Source organism: Typopeltis vanoorti, chromosome 11 (genome assembly GCF_054136105.1).
Source record: "Typopeltis vanoorti isolate ZY-2024b chromosome 11, IOZ_Tvanoo_1.0, whole genome shotgun sequence".
Lineage (NCBI taxonomy): Eukaryota > Metazoa > Arthropoda > Arachnida > Uropygi > Thelyphonidae > Typopeltis > Typopeltis vanoorti.
This window is the reverse complement of record NC_143559.1, coordinates 88,258,875-88,278,442: the sequence shown is the minus strand read 5'-3', so window position 1 is coordinate 88,278,442 and position 19,568 is coordinate 88,258,875. Positions and strand designations below refer to the sequence as shown.

Below are 19,568 nucleotides of genomic sequence, written 5' to 3'. Positions count from 1 at the left end.
ACTTTTTGTCAAGTTATTTGAAATGTTTTGAAACTCAGGGCTACCCTGAGTCTTCAAAATTCGAGTCATCAGAATTCAAGGAGAACTGGCCTATCAGTCCGGAACTCGGGGGGGGGGGACACGGGCCCTCCCACATACACACACTTTTGAGTCTTCAAAATTCAAGTCATCAGAATTCAAGGTGAACTGGTCTACCAGTCCGGAGCTCGGGGGGGGGTGTAGGCATCAGGGGGCTTTGCCCCCTAGTATATATATATATATATATATATATATATATGTAATGTATATATATATATATATATATATATACTAGGGGGCAAAGCCCCCTGATGCCTACACCCCCCCCGAGCTCCGGACTGGTAGACCAGTTCACCTTGAATTCTGATGACTTGAATTTTATTTATATATGTAATGTATATATATATATATGTAATGTATATATGAATTCTTCTAAAAAGATGAAGCTTTTTTTTTCAATATTTGTATAATGAATAATATTCATATAATAAATCAAATATATAATATATATTTATTTATTTAATTAATTAATATTTTATTTTTTTTAGAGTGGGGAAATTGTTTTTGTCAATTTACTAACTAGAATAGAAGTTGGAGATACCTGTGTTCCTGTTGGAATACTCTCTCTGAATTTACTTCACGATGATAGCCGGGAAACAACATACCTTTTGGTACGTAGCAATTGCACACTACCTAACATGTTAGAATATTGGATCTGTTATCAGTCAGATAGTTTGTTTTTGGTGATAAGAGCTATATGATTTTCATTGTTCCTTGGGTGCAAAATGTCTTGGAGCTTAATTCTAGTTTGCTTCTGGGTACTCTGATGGTGCTTAATAAGATTGATCTATCTTTTGGTTCAAAGGATTTCTGGTCATACGCTTTGATGGAACTTGTTCTAAGTCTTTTTCATTTTCAGAGCTCTGATGGAGGTGGCAGCTTGTTTCTCATAGACACTTTTAAGGATTTTTTTCAGTTGTAAAACAGAAAAATGGTTGATACAGACACATCACTTGACATATTAATTTATTTGTAAACCACACATTTATCATAATATCTACATTAACTCTGAAAAACCCTTTATAGATAATTTCATGGCATTCATAGGAAGTGTTTGATGGCTGTTATATTTCTCTATCTTGTAGGTTTTTTTTTTGTGAGTTTCATGAAAAAAGGCTCTTTAATTCATCCATCATGTTTTAACTTTATGAAGGCACTCATATCAAACTATATATTTCTATGTGCTGTTATGTTCTGCTAAATTTATTTTGTTACACATATTAGAACGAATGGGGGATGGATATGACACTAGTTATGTGGATTAAAAGGGTGACTGCTGGACAGATATCAAAAAGTGATACATAGAGGGGCACAAACAAGGCAAAAATGGGTGACACTAGTGATGTGCTGCAAGGTTCAGTGCTGAGACCACTACTGTTTAATTTGTACATAAATGATATAGGAAATAACCTGAAGGAAATATTCTTTTTTGCTGATGATGTGAAAGTTAGTTAATCAAAGTGAGTTGAGAGCTTGCAGGAAGATTTGAATAAGCTTAGTATGGGCAAAAGATAATGGGTTTCATGAGAATAAACTATTATTTAGATATTGGCCAAGTGTAGGTGAATAACTATTTTAATTACCAACTAGTTTCACCAGCTTATGCTGTTGGCTTCATCAGGGTATAATCAGGAAAGCAAAGAAAACGAAAATTACAAGCTAAACGTTAACTGGCTCTATTTCAATAAAAAAATTAGTGTGCGTGAAATAATACGCGTGTCGCAGATATATGATTTACTTCACATGGTGTATTCCAGTAATTGGATTGTATTTTTTTTTATATAATAAGCTATATAAAATACAATGAATTGATAAAAGACCCAACAAATTTCGTAAGTTGTTTGCCTTACATCTTCCAGGGAAAGAGGTAACTTAAAGTTAAAACACAAAGAAAAGAGAAATTATTAGTAATAGTTCATACTAAACAGTTGTGGCCTTCTGACTATTCATAAAATTATAAATCGGAGTGCAGATTCAAAGTAATGATGAGTTACTTGTTGAGATGCATTTTGTAGTTTGCACTGAAGTTCATTTCTTGTGTGTTTATTGTTCTAATTAAAGTCTTCCAAATGTCTCGTAGGATTAAAACCCTTGGTTCCTATTGAGGTTATTTGTGGAACGGGCTACTGTAGCAGCTTCTTTGAAGATTCTGGAATGGTAGTTTTCTTCTATATATGGCATAAGACTTTTGAATGAAATAAAAGTCTTATTCCATTCAGATGGCCACAACTGTTTAGTATGAACTATTACTAATAATTTCTCTTTTCTTTGTGTTTTAACTTTAAGTTACCTCTTTCCCCGGAAGATGTAAGTCAAACGACTTACGAAACTTGTCGGGTCTTTTATCAATTCATTGTTATTTATATAGCTTATTATATAAAAAAATACAATCCAATTACCAGAATACACCATGTGAAGTAAATCATATATCCGCGACACACGTATTGTTTCACGTGCGCTATTTTGTTAGTGAAATAGAATTGCCAGTTAACGTTTAGCTTGTAATTTTCATTTTCTTTGCTTTCCTGATTGTACCCCTGATGAAGCCGACAGCATAAGCTGGCGAAACTAGTTGGTAATTAAAATAGTTTATTCTCATTAATCCTTGTGGTCAAGAATCAACAATTTTGAATAATGGGTTTCAGTTTAATGTGGAGAAATGTAAAGTTATACATTTTGGGATAAATAGATTAGAAGCTGTTTACCAAATTAATGGAACTGTACTCCAGGAAATAGATGATGCTACAAATTAAGGTGTGGTAGTAGATAGAGAATTAAAGTTTAGAGGACAAATTTCTAAGGTAGCCCATAAGAATACTTGGCTATTGAAGAACATACTAACAAGTAGAGATAATGAAGTTGTTATTCCTCTTTATAAAGCCCTGATACATCCACATTTGGATTACTATGTTCAGGTCTGGTCTCCTGGGTTTCCTGAGGAGGAGGTTGTGGTGGAGAGGATCCAGAGTCAAGTGACCAAGATGGTGAGTGGTCTGTGTTATGCTCCTTATGAGAACAGATTGAAGGTATGTGGATTGTTAAAGTTTGTTGATAGGAAAAGAAAAAAGGAGGGGATATGATAGAAACATTTAAGCTTCTTAAAGGGTTAGTCATCCTTGGAAGTTGAATGGTTAGTAGGGTTGCTAGGACTGAATTTTTTGCTTGGAGAGTTGTGAATGAGTGGAAATGGTTGCTAGAGTCAGTTGTAATTGCTTTCTTTGTTAATAGGTTCAAGGAGAGATATGATGGATTGTGTGGATAGTTTGGGTCTCCCACAATGAATCTTCAGACTCCATGGAGGTGCCTGTACAATAATAATAATAATAATAATAATATGTTGCCACTTCCACAAAAAAACCTGAAATTCATTCTTTATGGTGTATGAAAAAAACATAATTATTATTATTACGTGATACCTCCAGGGAGTCAAAGACTCATTGAGGGAGTGCACCTACTCTACATCTTTTTGCCTCCACCACTCAATCCACCAACTACAACGAACCGCAACCACACCAACGGCATTAAAGACTATGTTAGGATGACTAAGTGGTTGCCAACACCTACCACCATCACCACTAGTATTTCCACAGACAATTGCAAACATCCATGTCCACGGTGGGATTTGAACCCGCAGCCTTTTGGCTGGAAAGCAGATACGCTAATCACTCGGCCAACCAGAAATGTATGCTTCGCTGCACATCAAGGATTATGCTGGTTTGAACTTGCTGTTGGTAACCACTTAGTCATTCTAACATAGTGTTTAATGCCTGTTTTTCGGTCATCACAGTCAGTATCAACGATGTTCTTTATTTGGAGTTTGCCTATTGTAGCCTGAAAGGAAAATTTATAAAGTTTTTTTTAGCTAACAATGAGTTAGCAGAGCCCTTCTGAAAACATGGGTTTTTCATGCTGCAAAACATGCAGACTAAACAAAACAAGAAACACGTATGCATTGTACAAGAATAGTATGCTTGTTTCATAGTATCTTGGTCACTTTCCTACCTGTATATATAATTTGTAGCGTAATAATGTGATATGTATTGGGACAGACAATTTTCTCTAATGTTTTTGGTTGGGTAGTAATTTCAGATATTGATTACTGTTGTTCTTTGTAACACATTTCCATAATTCAGTTCTTTGTTTTAAATAACTTGTCAGTATTTATATTTTAGAAATTTTTGCATAATAATTCCTGATTTTTACAAATTGGACTACCAAAGGGTGAAAGCTTACACAGTCTTGCCATGAATACTATTACAATTTCTGCACACTCCCTAACTGCCTACAGAATTATACGAACGTGGTTCTGTTACTGGCACTCTGTGCAGCCAACATTCGTTGGAGTGAAGAGATTATGAGAACTGTGTAGCTGTAATAGCACTTCACAAGGTTGGAATGCAACCACCTGTTATTTTCAAAATGCTAAAAGCACTTTCACCACTTGGAATCAGTAGGATTTGTATATCGGACTATTAACTGTTATAACGATACAGAAGACAATATCTGACTGCCAAAAAAAAACAGTTCAGTCATGCTGCATTAGGACACAGCAGCTTGTGAGGGCTGTGAAGGCATACCTCTACTGTAATCCTGTGAGAATGCAGAAAGTAATGTTGCAAGAGATTAATGTAGAGGACGATATCATGTTTACTAACTGATGATCTGGGGATGAACCTATTGTCATTCTATTGGACACTTCCTAACACCACAACTTTGCAGCAGAGGGTGACAAAATCACAGGCACTTCTCTGGCAGTGTATGAACAACAAACACAGAGATATCTTCTTCACAGATGAGAATATTTTCACCACCATTGAACAGTCACGTACCCCCCAAATTGATCCAGTATATACCTTGGATAGTCACACGTCATGTGCCATATCATCCAGGATTCGGATAGGCCATCACTCGATGCAGGGTGATGACCTGCATCAAGTGGGGTGATGTATCGGGAGGGGGGGTATCCAAGAAAAGGGATCAAAACTTCTGCCAGAGTGTATCAAGACACCCTGTTGGAACCTTAGGTATGGTCCCCCCCCCCCCCAAACAACACCTAGTTTCACAGTTGACAGTGGACCTTCCAACAGGACTTGGTCCCTGAACACAAGGTAAGGACCACAACAGTTGGAGATGAATGTGCTCAGCCACTTATCACTATCTCATTGGCCATCTGGAAGTCATAGGTCAGTAAATCAGTAAATTACCATCAGTAAATCGTTTACAGCTTTCTGCACACAGAAACCACTTGTATAACATGCATATAACAGCACTCAATGTTTGAAATGTCTCTTTTTTGCCTTAATGCATACCTGAAGTCTGTGAGCCACATATCAATGACAGCGCGTGCACACACACACACACACACACACAGCATCCAAAAGAAACTCTGTCACTGCCCGCTTCAGATCCACCTTTGGGCTGTCAGTGCTGGGATGTCATTGCTCCAATTGCAATTTGAAATTCAATGGATTCAGATCTATATCGGATGTCTATACAAGCTTGCCAGCATTTATGACATCTAACAAAAGCTTCATGAAAAGTGAATGATACGTAGTTTTTACAGAACATAATATTCCTTGGTCTTGGATAAGAAATGTACAATTTGTTGGTAAATACACTGTATAAACATTTTTCTTGGCTGTGTGGATTAGGCTGAACAGTTGTCCAGAATTGTGAAGAATTTTTGCAATTTCCTGGTAGGCCTACAGATGTGCATTGTGCTCAGATTTCAGGCACAAAAACGTTTTTTTAAAGAATTGTAACAACCCTGGTGGTAATCCAGCCATTTTATTTGTAGTATATTAGGGTATATTTTAATACTTCTCAAGAATCTAGTTCACTTAGTTTTTCCTGTATCAACAGTAGCTTACATATGCAGCATTTGAGCCTCTAGAAGAGTTACTCTATCCTTATATTGTCTGAATCCTGTGGGCCTTTCTTCATCTTCTGTTTTTCACTACAAACTTTATGGATTCTATGATGCATCTTAAAACTTGTAGAGCCATCTTTCACTACAGTTACACTCACATTAATTAAGCTTAATTATTTAAGCACATCTATGTGAAGCCCATTGAACTAGTCAGGTGGTTGCAGACATTTCAAGGCTCTTGATTTTATCCAGACTAAAAGAGGTGCCAGACTATCTGTTGCTGGAAAATGGATGGTGTACCTGTAGTACATTTGTGCCATAATTGATCCAGTCATTAAAACTATTGAGAATCCTGCTGAGAAGAGGAGAGTTCACTAGCAAAAATCATTATTTTTAGACTACTTCAGTCCTCCAATAAGCAAAGCGTAGGTCTTTCATTAAAGAATGAAAATCACCTGTAAATATTTATAAGTTTAATTAAATGTTACAATATTTAATTTTGGTGAGGAGAAATGCATATTCAGGAATACATATCAATACCCAAAGTAGAAAAGCCATCATAAACCTCAAATGTGGAAAAGGCTGGAGTAGATATTTGACCAGAAATGTTCAAATATGAAGGTATAAAAGTTTTACAGTGGTTAGACTTCATAATTCAGAAGCCTGGTCAGAGAGTCAAATTCTGGATGATGGTAGTATGAGAAAAGAGCGAAGTTATTAATAATAATATAAAATACTCTTGCTGGATTTCTGTTCTGAATAGGGACTAGTCATTACAAATATCTTGTTCCGTTATAAAGATGTGCACAAATTTACATGGAGAGAGGACACAAGAAATGGAAGTCTCATTGGCTATATTATTGGTGACTGAAATTTTCACCTGCTTCATGGCACAACATAATATTGAGCATTTGAAATTGGAAGTGATCACCATTTAGTTTGGAAGAGCATAAAATTGAATATCACATTGTAAAGAAAAGTGCATAAGAAAGTTTTAAAAAATAATCAAAGTGGTGTAGCTTTCTCAAGTGAACTGTAGACTCAAGTACACAAATGTTATTCAAGCAAAAATTAAAGTTTCAGTGGCAAACCCTGAAGAAAGCATTCACTGATTCGGAAAGTTTCTGGCAAGTAAATCAGCTTGTAGTGCCGCAGAATTCAGAGAAAAATCTAAGAAAGCAAAGCACTGTGTATTCTAAACATAAAACATTGAAGACTTTGGTAAGGGCATAGAAAATAAGTACTAGGAAAGTAGAAGAATATTCTGGAAGCTATTGTGAAAAAGCTTAGATGTGAAGGAAAGAGTACTGTAAAAAGAATCAGAGTTGACAAAGATGACATGAAAATTGAAGATGAAGATATTCTAGATGCCCAGAATAATTATTCTTAAAGATTGCTCAAGTAAACAAGCAGCGATAGCATGATAGTAGAAAATATTCAAGAAGAATGCATTTGGAGTACGTATCAGTACTTTAGGTAGAAAGAGCAAAAAAAAATCTGAAATCTGGAAACTTAGATTTTTGAAATTTGTGATATTTGAAAAATGTGTCCAAATATGTAGGTATAAAAGTTTTACCTTCTTTACATTTTACTTCTGAATTATTCATTGGCTACATTGCATAATTCAGAGACCTGGTCAGAGGGTCAAATTTCAGATGATTGGAGTAGAGCTCTGTTAGTACTTAACTATAAAATGGGAAATATAAAACTAAATGTGAGAATGTCAGAGGAATTTACCTACTGAGTGTTCCTAGTAATATTTATGCAAGTATATTTGAGAAACGGTTAAGAAAAATTGTGGAATGGAAGCTTGGAGAAGAACAAGCTGAATTTAGGCCAAATAGAGATTGTTAGGATTAAATTTTTCACTTTAAGACACATAATTGAGAAATCATAGGAATAGAACAAGGATTTGTATTTAAGTTTCGCAGGTCTGGAAAAGGCATATGACAAGTGCCAGGGAAAAGCTGTTCAAAACTCGACAGTTATATGGTGTGAATGGGACATTATATCAAGCAATACTTAGTCTATATTTGAGCTGTATGTCAGTAATTAGAATCGAAGGAGATACAGGAAGATGGTTTGTAAAATCATATGTAGACAAGAGTGCATGTTTTTCCCACTATTATTCATCTTTTATATGGATCACATTATGAAAGAAAGTGGTATTGAGCCTAATATCATAATTGAAGATATTTTTAAAATAATTTTCATGGCTTACATGTTAATTTCCCTGGTTGGTGGGGTAGCCATATGCTACTTGACTAGAGTCGGCTTACATACGTAACAAAAAAAAAAAAATTGAAAAACATTTCACATTCCAATAAATTTCATCCAATATTATGTGGACATCATGAGGAAGATACAAGTGTTAACTACATTCAAAACACGGATCATAATAACGAGTCATAAATCAGATGTATGCTAGCTCGTGTCTCAGTCGCAGCAGAAATATATGATTGCACTATTAGAGCTCAAAGGAACAGTTGTAAAAAATTGTGTAGTTAAAAATAATTTCAAATAATTATTAATTTAAAAAAATTATGAACATTTAATAGTGATCACTTCCTAAACCTTAGAAATTGGCATGCAGACTGATCAATTGAGGTTCGGACAATATCATAGCATTTCACAACTTTCAAGGAAAAGTTGATCAGATTTGAACTTGCTGGAATGAAAAATCTTTGTCTGGTTCCAAAGAACTCTGTACCTAGTTTGATACAGAGTTCTTTGGAACCAGACAAAGATTTTATAATAGCATGAGAAGCAAGGCTAGATTTGTTGGATAACAACAACACAGTATAGTCTTGATGTTCTTCAATTCTAATCAAGGTCGAATAGCCAGTCTGTTCAAAATAGCAAAGATGACATGAGCATGGTACTTGATAGACACCTGTTAGGAAAACAGTGGTAATTTGTTGTTTGTAGATGGTAGGAAGGAAGACAATTTCCAAGCTGGCGGAAGTGTATAGATTGAATTTATAAAGAATCTGTAATGTTGAATTTTCAGTTTATCAGAAATTATTTTTTGATATTTTTGTTATTTTTGGTCCTAATCAAGTCCCAACCAAATGTTGATGTCATTGAAACATCTTTCGATAGCAGAAGTGAGAACCAAAAGACGTGATACCAGTACAAATGTACCAGTTTTTCTAATCATCTGTGCAACAGGTGAAGAGAGTCAAAAGGGAAAATGTCACCCTTCTTCATTCAGAAAGGTCCAGGACTAGCGGGCTCTCACAAAATAGTTAAGAAACTACATTCTGGTAATGTTGTTTCTACAGGGACATGTCAACAACATTCTGAAAAACTACTTAGAATTAAATCAATGGGTGAAATACCAATAAGAGTCACACTCCTTGAAACCCTCAATTTCTGTAGAGGAGTGATCTCAAATGTGGTCTCCTAGATGTTCCTGATGAGGGGATATGTTCAGAGTTGAAAGATAAGGGTGTACCCACACCCTTATCTTTATAGATCAGAATGAGGCACATTCTGATCTATAGGGATGGTCACCTGGTTCCAACCAAAAACATCATCCTTACATTTGATACTCATAAGCCTCCAATATTTGTTAAACAGCAGGGTATCTCGATTGTCCTGTTAGACTGTGCATCCCTAATCCACTAAGATGCTTCAAATTCCAGAAATACAGACATGCCAAAACTTCCTGTCATGGCTTTACCACCTGTGCCTGATGTGGTAGTAAGGAGCATAATAATCACTCTTGCTCTACCAAGAAAGCTTAAATGTGTAAACTGTCAGGGAGATCATCCAGCATACTTCCATGCATGCAGAAGTGGAAAGATGAAAAAGAATAAAATAGAACAAAATATATCATGTCAATATGCAAAAAATAAAGTTAGCCACCACCACACCTGCTCTAGATCCTCTTATGCTGATAAGCTAACAGTTTTAAAAAAATGTCAAGAACAGCAACTCAAACTCATGTCTATTTCGCCATTTGATAATTTCCCCATATCTGAACTTTATGATCGTGACTGTTTCTTTGTTGATCTCATCAATTGCACGATGTGCAGTCCCACTCCAAAAATGGTTCATTCCAACATCTATCTCTGGATTAGAGATAGATGTTGGAAGTTTTTCCACTTGGTTATACTATAAATTAAAGATGCCAAGAAATTATAGTCTTGGTTTAACCCTTTATCCAAGTTAAGCAAACAAAGTTTGCGCCTGAAGTAATTTCAGGACTGGGCAACTCGTATATCGAAACTAATGACTTCACATCACTTGCCTTAGTATTCTATAATGCAAAGAACATATCCTTACAAACATTTTAACAATAAGGTTAAAATGAACTCATATATGGAAATATGACTTCTGCATTACTTCAACATTGGTATCACTTCTGGGTCTGGCTCCCACTGATGAGACTTCAATAAAGGTCAAAACCTGTCTGGGTAATGACTCTTCCCATGATGCATAGCATTATACATGTCTGTAAGGATATGTGCTTTGCATTATGGGATACTGAGGCAAGTGATGTGAAGTCATTAGCTTCTATATGAGAGTTGTCCAGTCCTGAAATGACTTCAGGTGCAAACTTTGTTTTGCTTACACTTGGATAAAGGATTAAACCAAGACTATAATTTCTTGGCATCTTTAATTTATAGTATAACAAAGTGGAAAAAACTTCCGTCTCCCTTATTAATAACAGAGCAAATACCTTCTTCCACATGCCTACCTGCTCTTATTCGGCAATTGATCTTACAATCTGCTCCCCTGCTTTTTTTTCCACTGCTCACATCGGATGCTGATAAAAATATATGTGGAAGCGATCATTTTCCTCTTATCAATGCTATGTCTTCACAGGTACCATGTACTCCTACATGGATGTGCATATGAAAAATGGACCAGGCTGACTGAATATATTTTCCTATCTTGCAAAATTTAATACTGAAACAGTCAGTCAAACACCTATTAATGAAGGATGTCACAGATTGTATTGTCCATGCTGCCATTGCAATACTTCCAAAAACATCATCCTGATTTCCACTGCATCCAATGCCTTGGTGGAACTGAGAGTTCCAAGCAGCCAAAAAAGATCAAAATAGAGCATGGGGTATATTTCGTAGATATCCTTCACAATAAATTTAATAACATTTATTTTTGAGCCAAAGTATGACATAAAATGTCAGAGTCAAAAACAATCATGGATTAAATTTACTTCATCAATTTATTAAACAACCAGTACAATAATTGTATGGGATAAAACTGAAAGATGAAGGGTAGATACAGAACACGCCATTTGTCTATTATGGATCATAATGGATGTATTGTGTTACTGATACCAAAGCTATTGCAGATACTATGGTAGAAAACTTTGCCAGGATCTCAGCAACAGATTCATATCCTCCTGATTTTTTTAATTTTGAAAGAAGAGAAATAGCAGCTAAGCTTGTGTACCAAGGGAATTGAGCCATTTGTTAAGGAGGAACTAAAAAGAACACTTCTCCTCTCTTTCTCTCTCTCTCTCTCAACTTAGTGCACTTGTCCCTGATGACATCCATTATAAGATGATAAAACACCTCCCATCATCATGGCTAGAAACTTGGAAAGAAAAATTGCCACCAGTCTTAAACAAGTATATCCTTCCCAACCAAAATCCGAAAGGGATTGAGCTTCCACGTCACCTATGGAAAAGCCTAAATAGGATATGCACAGGACATGGTATCTGTGCAGACAGCTTATATAATAGTGGGGAAGATCACCTACACCCCAATGTGACTGTGGGGCCATAAATCAAACCATCCGGTACATTGTGGAGAACTGCAGCATAAGAGCCTACCCTGGTGACCTGAGAGACTTTTTTGAGGTAGATCCTTCAGCTCTTGATTGGCTATCTGAACTAGACTTAAAATTTTAGACTTTTTTTTTTTTTTTACCTGATATTTGTATATGTGCATTACTTGTTTCATTTTTATTGTCTGCACAAATATGTATTTATATATTCTGATGTCATGTGTCTTTATTATGCCATACACTAAATAAATAAATAAACAAATAAGCCTCCCATCATCTTCTATGGATCTCCTTCTCTTACTTTACAACAGAATATTTACAGAGGAGGAGTTTTCAGACTGTTGGCATAAGTCAATTGTCATTGCCATCCTAAAGCCAGCCAAGGATCCAGCCCAGGCCAAAATTATCATCAAATTTCTGACTAGCTGTCATTGTAAAGATCTTGGAAAAAATGTAAATGCAATTCTCTGGTACTTAGAAAGCAACAAACTTTTTTCCAATACACAATACACAATGTGGCTTTTATAGACACTGATCAACCTTGGACCATTTGTTCTGTTTAGAAACATGGTTGTATAAGAGATACTTTCCTGAAATGAGAACATGTAATTTCAGTGTTCTTTGATATGAAAAAAAGCCTATAACACAGCCATAATCTTGGTTGGAGGGAGGGGGGGGGTACCTTGCTGTTTTCATTAATAACTATTCAGCCATATGTTCCAAGTCTGAGCAGGAAGCACGCTATATTGGCCATATCCTCAAGAAGGGGGGGGGGGGGGGCTCATCAAGGCTCTGTCTTAAGTTTGACCCTTTTTGTTATTAAAATGAACTCAATTGCTAAACAGCTTCCTCCAACAGTAGGGAGGAAATTGCAATTTCCTCCCTACTGTGGTAGGAAATATCAATTGCAAAGGCAATTGATATAAAGGCTTTACAATCATTCCTGCAATATGAATATAAATTGTGAAATCATTGATATAAAGGCAATTCTTTACACACATTTGTCATCTTTGGGATAAGTGCAAGAAGGCATTGAATATCCTCCACATTCTATTGTCTACTGAATGGGATGCAGATCGATGTTCCTTGCTTTGCATTTATCATGCACTTATACATTCAAAGCTTGATGGACCCTAGGTTTTCAGTTCTGCAAGAGAAAACATGCTGTTATGGTTGGGCTTGCTCCATCATCAAGGTATCCAGTTAGCAACCAGTGTTTTCATGCATCAAAGCCTTTATGTTGAATCAAATGAAAACATTTATTTCTAAATTATGCCCTAACAATAAAGTTCTTTCCAGATCATACTACATGGACTGGTCTCTTTTTTCCTACGTTGGAAGGGCCTATATCACATGTCAGACTGCCATCCATCCATCCATCCTTTTGGTATGTGTATTAAAGAGGATGTGGAAGCTATTGGCATGAGTGTTGACAACATTATCTGCACCAAACAAAACAGCATTCCTCCATGGCAGACATGCACCTCGTCCCACACTCAACTTTTCACTTTGTCAAACTACAGAAGTCTCATGCACCCTCATCTGTCTACCTTCATTTGTTCAATGCACACAGAGTAGCCCACTCTGATTTCTTGCCCATCTATATACTAATGGTTCAAGATCTCTGTTGGTTGTGTTCTCTGACATTACAATCTCCAACCAGATCCCACTCAGTTGCAGTAACTATACAGCAGAGTTGCATTCCATTCAGCTCGCACTTGTGCATAATCAAAGAAAACTCCTACCAAAAGTGTATAATTTATACAGACTCTAAGTTCTTTACAGGCTATTTCCTGCCTAGTGTATAATCCACATCCAGTGTTTGGTGAGGTGCTCTTGTACAAAATAAAGACACTTAATTTTGATCTTTGGTCATGTTGGATTCCCAGCTACATCAGAATTAAGAGAAATGAAATCAGACACAGCTGCTAGATCAGCTCATACTTTTTCAACATACTCTTTGACGGTCCCTTACACTGACTACATCCAGGTTATAAAATCATTGCTTGATGATGGTCAGCGCTTTCTGCCAGGAAGCATTGACAAAGAACATGCATGAGGTTAAGCCTGAAAATAAGCATTGGCAGTCTAGTCCATGTAGGAACAGAAGAGAGAGAGTTATTCTTGATAGGATCTGCATAGGTCACAGTCATCTCACACATTCTTATTTACTGAGGGCTGATGACTCACCTGTGTGTTGGAAATGCAACACCCATCTTACCATTAGTCCTATTCTGGCAGATTGCAAGCTCTTAACATGAGAAGATACGATAACTAAATGACACTTTTACTTATCTGGCCGAATCCTATATGCTCAACCAGATGTTATCAGATGGACAGATTGCATGACGTTTCTTGGATTTTTACAAAACGTTAATTTATTCAAAGACATTTGATTATAGGTTTGTTTATATGTAGATACTGAACTTTGTAAATATATTTTATTTATTCATTTATCTTCTTATAACTTTGTACATATATTTTATGTTATTCAGTAATTTATCTCCTTGTAACTATTTATTTATTCATCTATCAACACCCTTTGTACTGCTGTAACCTGTGTCCTGGTGCAGTATGACCTTTGCTGTCCGTGTGCTATAAAACCCTAAATCAATCAATCAATCAACCATAATCTGATATGAAAAGAATTTCAATATCCTACCTTAAAGGAATGCTGGAACAAATAGTACAGATTCTTCTTAAATTCAATCTATATGCTTCTTTCAAACTAGCTCAGAAACTGTTTTCCTTCCTACCATTTACAGTGGATGATTACCACCTTTGTTCTTCTTACCAGGTGACTGTCAAGCACAATGATATCTTTGTATTTTGGACAGATTAGCTGTTCTTCCTTTATTAGAATAGAAGAACATCAAGACTATATTACATTTTTAGAATCCAACAGGTCTGGTCTTGCTTCTCATACTAGGCACAGAGTTCTTTGGAACCAGACAGATTCTCCATTCCAGCAAGTTCACATTTGATTGTTTTTTTCCTTGAAATGTGTGAAGCCTTACAAAATTATTTGAACCTTAACCGATTCAGACTGCATGCCAATCTCTAAGTTTTGTGAAGAGTTTCATTTTTTATCTACACAACTTTTTTTATAATTGTTCCTTTGAACTCTAATAGTGTAATTATATACTTCAGCTGCGACTGAGACACGAGCTAGTATACACATGATTTATGTCTCATTATTGTGATTCATGTTTTGGATGTACTTGATGATCTGTCTCCTTGATGATGTCCACGTAACATTGGATGAAACATATTGAGGTTTTTGAATAAAATTATTTATATATTTTGTTGCATGTGTTAGCCTTGAAAGTTATTTAAATATATATGTTCCATTAAAACTATTTTAAATATGGAGATGTTAATCTCAGCTCTTTATTTTTTTATGCAGGTGATGTCATGCTCCTAAATAAATCCAGTAAAAATCTGCAGGATTCCCTGACTAAATTGAATAACTGTTGCAATAAATTTGGTATGAAAATCAGCAATAAAAAAAAATGATGAAAATAGAAACGTTGAAAACATCATCTGCATCCTGAATGGAGAACCTATAGGACAAATAAGACATTTCAGCTATTTAGCACAATTTTTAGTGAATATGGCAGACTGAATATGGAAATTAGACTTATGGAGAACTGGAGACCACAGATGGCATCACTTTCAGTATCGTATTAGAAATCAGGATATTAGGAAACAACTTGATATTGTTAGCATTCAAGAATGTTTTAGCAGAGCTACACTTATGTGGTATGGTCACGTAAGCAGAATGGGAGGCAAGGTTAGCAAAACAAGTGTACTTTGCCACAGTGGCAGGAAAAAGAGAAGAACAGCTAGATTTAGGTGGATTAACACAATAAAAAGTGCCCTAGAAGACAGGAATATAAGATCTGATAATATTAGAGTCTTGACAGGGAACAGATTAATTTGGAGGAAAATTGTTAATTGGAAGTTAGTAATAATGAAACTCTTTCATATGGAAAGAGGATGTCGGGAATTCGATGATGATTATATTTAATTTTGTGAAAAATGTTTTGTCATCATATAATAAAAGATGCACTGAAGAGAAATAGGAACTGTGTTGTTAATGTAATATATAAATTATTGATATTTTATTAGTTATGACATCAGAGTGGCATTCTTGATCATTGTGTGATTTCAAATTGATATCTTGTTCAATATTCATGGACCAATGGTCATAAATCATGATTCTAGAGAAGATAGAAGGGTTACTTGAAAGAAATGATATTTTGCAAGAAGCCAAAATACCACCAGAACTTACTCAAAGCCATAATTATTTGTGGTAGGGGATTGCTGTGGATAGTGATGAGAAGCTCTCATCTGTACTTCTCTTAATCCCTAACATAATCAGTATTCTTGAGCAACTTGTCAGAGTATGGAAAAAAAGCCTCTCCATACTCTTACACCAGACAATTAGCATCAGCTGATTTTAGAACATTATCATGTATGAGAAACAAGTTTAAAACTCTTCCTTAGCAAAATAGTGTAAAAAAAAATCTGTTATGTGAAAAATGTTCAATACAGTACTTCTCAATAATTTCCTCAAGCCAGATAGTGATGTTCTTGATAGCATGGTGATTCCAACATTTTAGAAGCTTTTTCTCTATACCCTGACAAGTTGCTTATGAATTCTGATTATATTAGGGATGAAAAGAAATCTAGATGAGAGCTTCTCAGTTTGGAACAAAAAAAAAAAAAAAAAAAAGTGCTATAACCTTAATGCTATTTATTTCTCTACAGAAGTACCTATTTATAGAATTTTGCTTATAGGAACCTTTTTTTTTTTTTTCATCAATTTAATTTTATATTTTATTAGATTACAGGTAACAATAAACAGCAGTGGCGCTTGCTACTAGAAGAAAAAAAATATGGACATCTACTGGCCTTTAGATATAGAAGTTGAAATGATATCACCTGACTGGGATGAAAAAAATGCACAAAAAGAAAAATCATCTACTTCATTTGGTAGAGAGATAAGTTAATGTATTTTTTAACTTATGTCTAACAGAAACTAAAATAATAAAGTCATCATATCTTTTCTACTCATGTTTAAAAATTAATATGAAGTAATTTAAAACAGTGCTCCCAAAACCAACCTAAGCTGTGTACTCATAAAATTTTTAAAATTGTCACTGTAGTCTGTTAAAATTGTATATGATACATATTTATTATAATATTATATTATTATATCTTTAATAAACAGAGTAAAATAAAACTAAAAAATGAAATGTGCACAAAAAATCCACATTAATAAATTGTATTAAAATAGATTTATAAATTTATGCAAAATATAGATACTTATAATTGTTTAAAAAATGCACAAAATGAAGATAAGGAAAGACAGGCTTACATAATTTTGAAACAAGAAAAGGTAGCATGAGAAAGTTAGCAAAGTTTTCATTTTGTTATATCACTTGTATGGTGTGAATCAGAAACCATGCAGAAGAATTGCTATTCTTGCCAAACCAGCATATATTGCTATAAACTCAGAATGGAAACAGTATTTAATTAAGGAGATAATAAAAAAAGCATTTTGGCTCTTTATTGTGGAAACAATATTTCCTATTCAAATCGTTGGTCTGCCATAACAAAATCACTCCATTCTGTTCTTTTCATCTAATTTGGAATATGAGGTCAGTATAAGTGGAGTGAATCTTACTGCCCTGAGAATGAAGCACGGCCATTTAAAAACATTCAGTTAAATGAGCTGCAGTGAGAGATTTAGGTTTTCTGATTTTTTCTATAAAGGTTCTAGGATCAAGACATAGCCATTACTGAGACTTAGTTGGTGGAGAAAGATATTGTTACATGGATGCTTTCTCAAAGAATATACAGGGGGTTTCACTCGTAGGAAGCCCTGAGTTATTGTTTATTATAGACATAATATACAAGATAGGCAAACGTAATTGTGGTACATATCTTGAGAAATGTCCAATGTATCACATCACAAATGCCTGAAGTGACTGCCTCCTTCCTGCAGGCACCCGGCATCCTGGCACTCCATGTTTGGGAATGTCTCAATTAGTTGAGTGTGGCTGATGTTGTCAATTGCATCGGTGATGTTTGCTTTCAATTGCTGAAGTCTGCATGGTTTCTTGGCATAGACCTTTCTCTTCAACATGCCCCACAAGAAGAAGAAGAAGTCTGGGGGACTGAGATTTGGAGACCTTGGGAGTCATATTCCTTTGGAGATTATGTGCTGTTCGAAGAAACTGGTTACAAGTTACATAGATCTTTTGGATGTGTGACAGGATGCCCCATCTTGCTGGAGATAGCCACGTTGTAACTTGGTGTCATCCAACTGATTAACAAATTTGTTGATAATTTCGCAGTACACATCTGTGTTCACCACCGTTTCAAAAAATATGGGCCCTAAGATGTGTATGCATGCGCAGCATGGTACACCACACTCCAATCTGAGATTATGCAGTGGATGTTCATGATTCGCTTTGGCCACATATGTGTATTCTGCAAATTGATGTATCTAGACAGGTGGAACCACACATTCTTCTGAGAAAAATGTTATTTCCAGGATGTCGTTTTCAGCCATGAAGGTCTGTGAATACAGTTGCAGTATGACACCCTTTTTGCAAAATCAGGTCCCTGTAGTAAGCCACAATGACCAAGGAAGGAAACAGTACAGGATGCACAACAGTTGCTTAATTCACCCTTGGTTGGTGAGCTAAGCAACCTATTGGACATTCACCAGCATGCTTGTTGTCTCCAGTTTTTTCACCATCTTCTGTATCACACTTTTTAACAGTGCTGCAACATTAAATCATTTTTCAAAATTCAAGCACATGACCTTGAATGAGCCTGTAGTCCAATATGATTTGACCAAGAATACTTTCTGCTGAATCGTGTACGTTTACCTCACCGAGACTGGCTGCAAACTGAGCTTATCAAGGTGTGGAGAACTCATCATCAGAAGTTGGCGATGGTTCCTATGGCAGCTGCAGCATGGCACCACACAGGTGAGACATGCTGGATCTGTGTTGCATTTAGACATGTCTATCCATGTTGGTACTCCCATAGTTGCAACCATCTTGGTTGTATGTTATGTCTGTAATAAACAATAACTCAGGGTGCCTCCTATGAGTGAAGCATCCTGTATATACAGTCAGACTTGGTTGACTGTATATACAGGATGCATGGAACTAAGCATGGAACTAATGAGATCATGGTTGTAATGAGCAAAAAGCCCTAATGATTTTCATTTATACAGTTCAATTACTCACTTTTATACCAGTGTACCACATGAATATAGCATACAAATTTGGTAACTGTGCAAATATTCTTAATTGCTTGGGTAGTTGTTGGAATACTCAATTCTTGGAATAGGCAAACATAGATAGAAAATAAATGAAAGAAGTGACTTAGTTTTTATGGCCAACTGCATCCGATTACAGGCTGGTTCATAACCTAATCTTGCCCTTGGGGACTAACCCCTCACTACCTTTGTCTCTAGTGTCTAGCTTCCAGCCCCCTTCACTTTACCCAAACATTACAACAACTGTAAAATTGGTTAAAAACAAACCTTTCTGTCAGAAACGTCTACTAAAGGAAAGTGTCTCCCAGTTCATGAAAAAGTCTTAATTATTTGTGAGTTAAAATGCAGTGTGGAAAATGTTGAAGTGTAAATAGTTTTCTCTGTCCTCTTCAACAGTATTGACGTTGTGGAAGAATAAATATAATTACATATCAGCACCGGAAAACAATATAACTGAAACAAAAAAATTTATAAGTGCAGACTTACAAGTGTTGATGAAGAATTGCTTCAATGGTTCACTACACAAAGAAGTGCTGAAGTTTCAGTAGACTGGAT

The 19,568-nt window shown here is 35.6% G+C and overlaps 1 protein-coding gene across 2 annotated transcripts in view; it reads left to right on the top strand.

The window, feature by feature from the left end:
• Positions 1–568: 568 nt before the first annotated feature.
• Positions 569–19,568, top strand: part of LOC150101832 (uncharacterized) — a 572,233-nt gene continuing 553,233 nt past the window's right edge. For both annotated transcript variants that reach the window (XM_090400015.1, XM_090400014.1), the window contains exons 1-2: positions 569–689; positions 16,560–16,708. In XM_090400015.1, the coding sequence (XP_090256141.1) occupies positions 16,612–16,708 (97 nt within the window). In that variant the 5' untranslated portion in view covers positions 569–689; positions 16,560–16,611. The remainder of the gene's footprint in view (positions 690–16,559; positions 16,709–19,568) is intronic.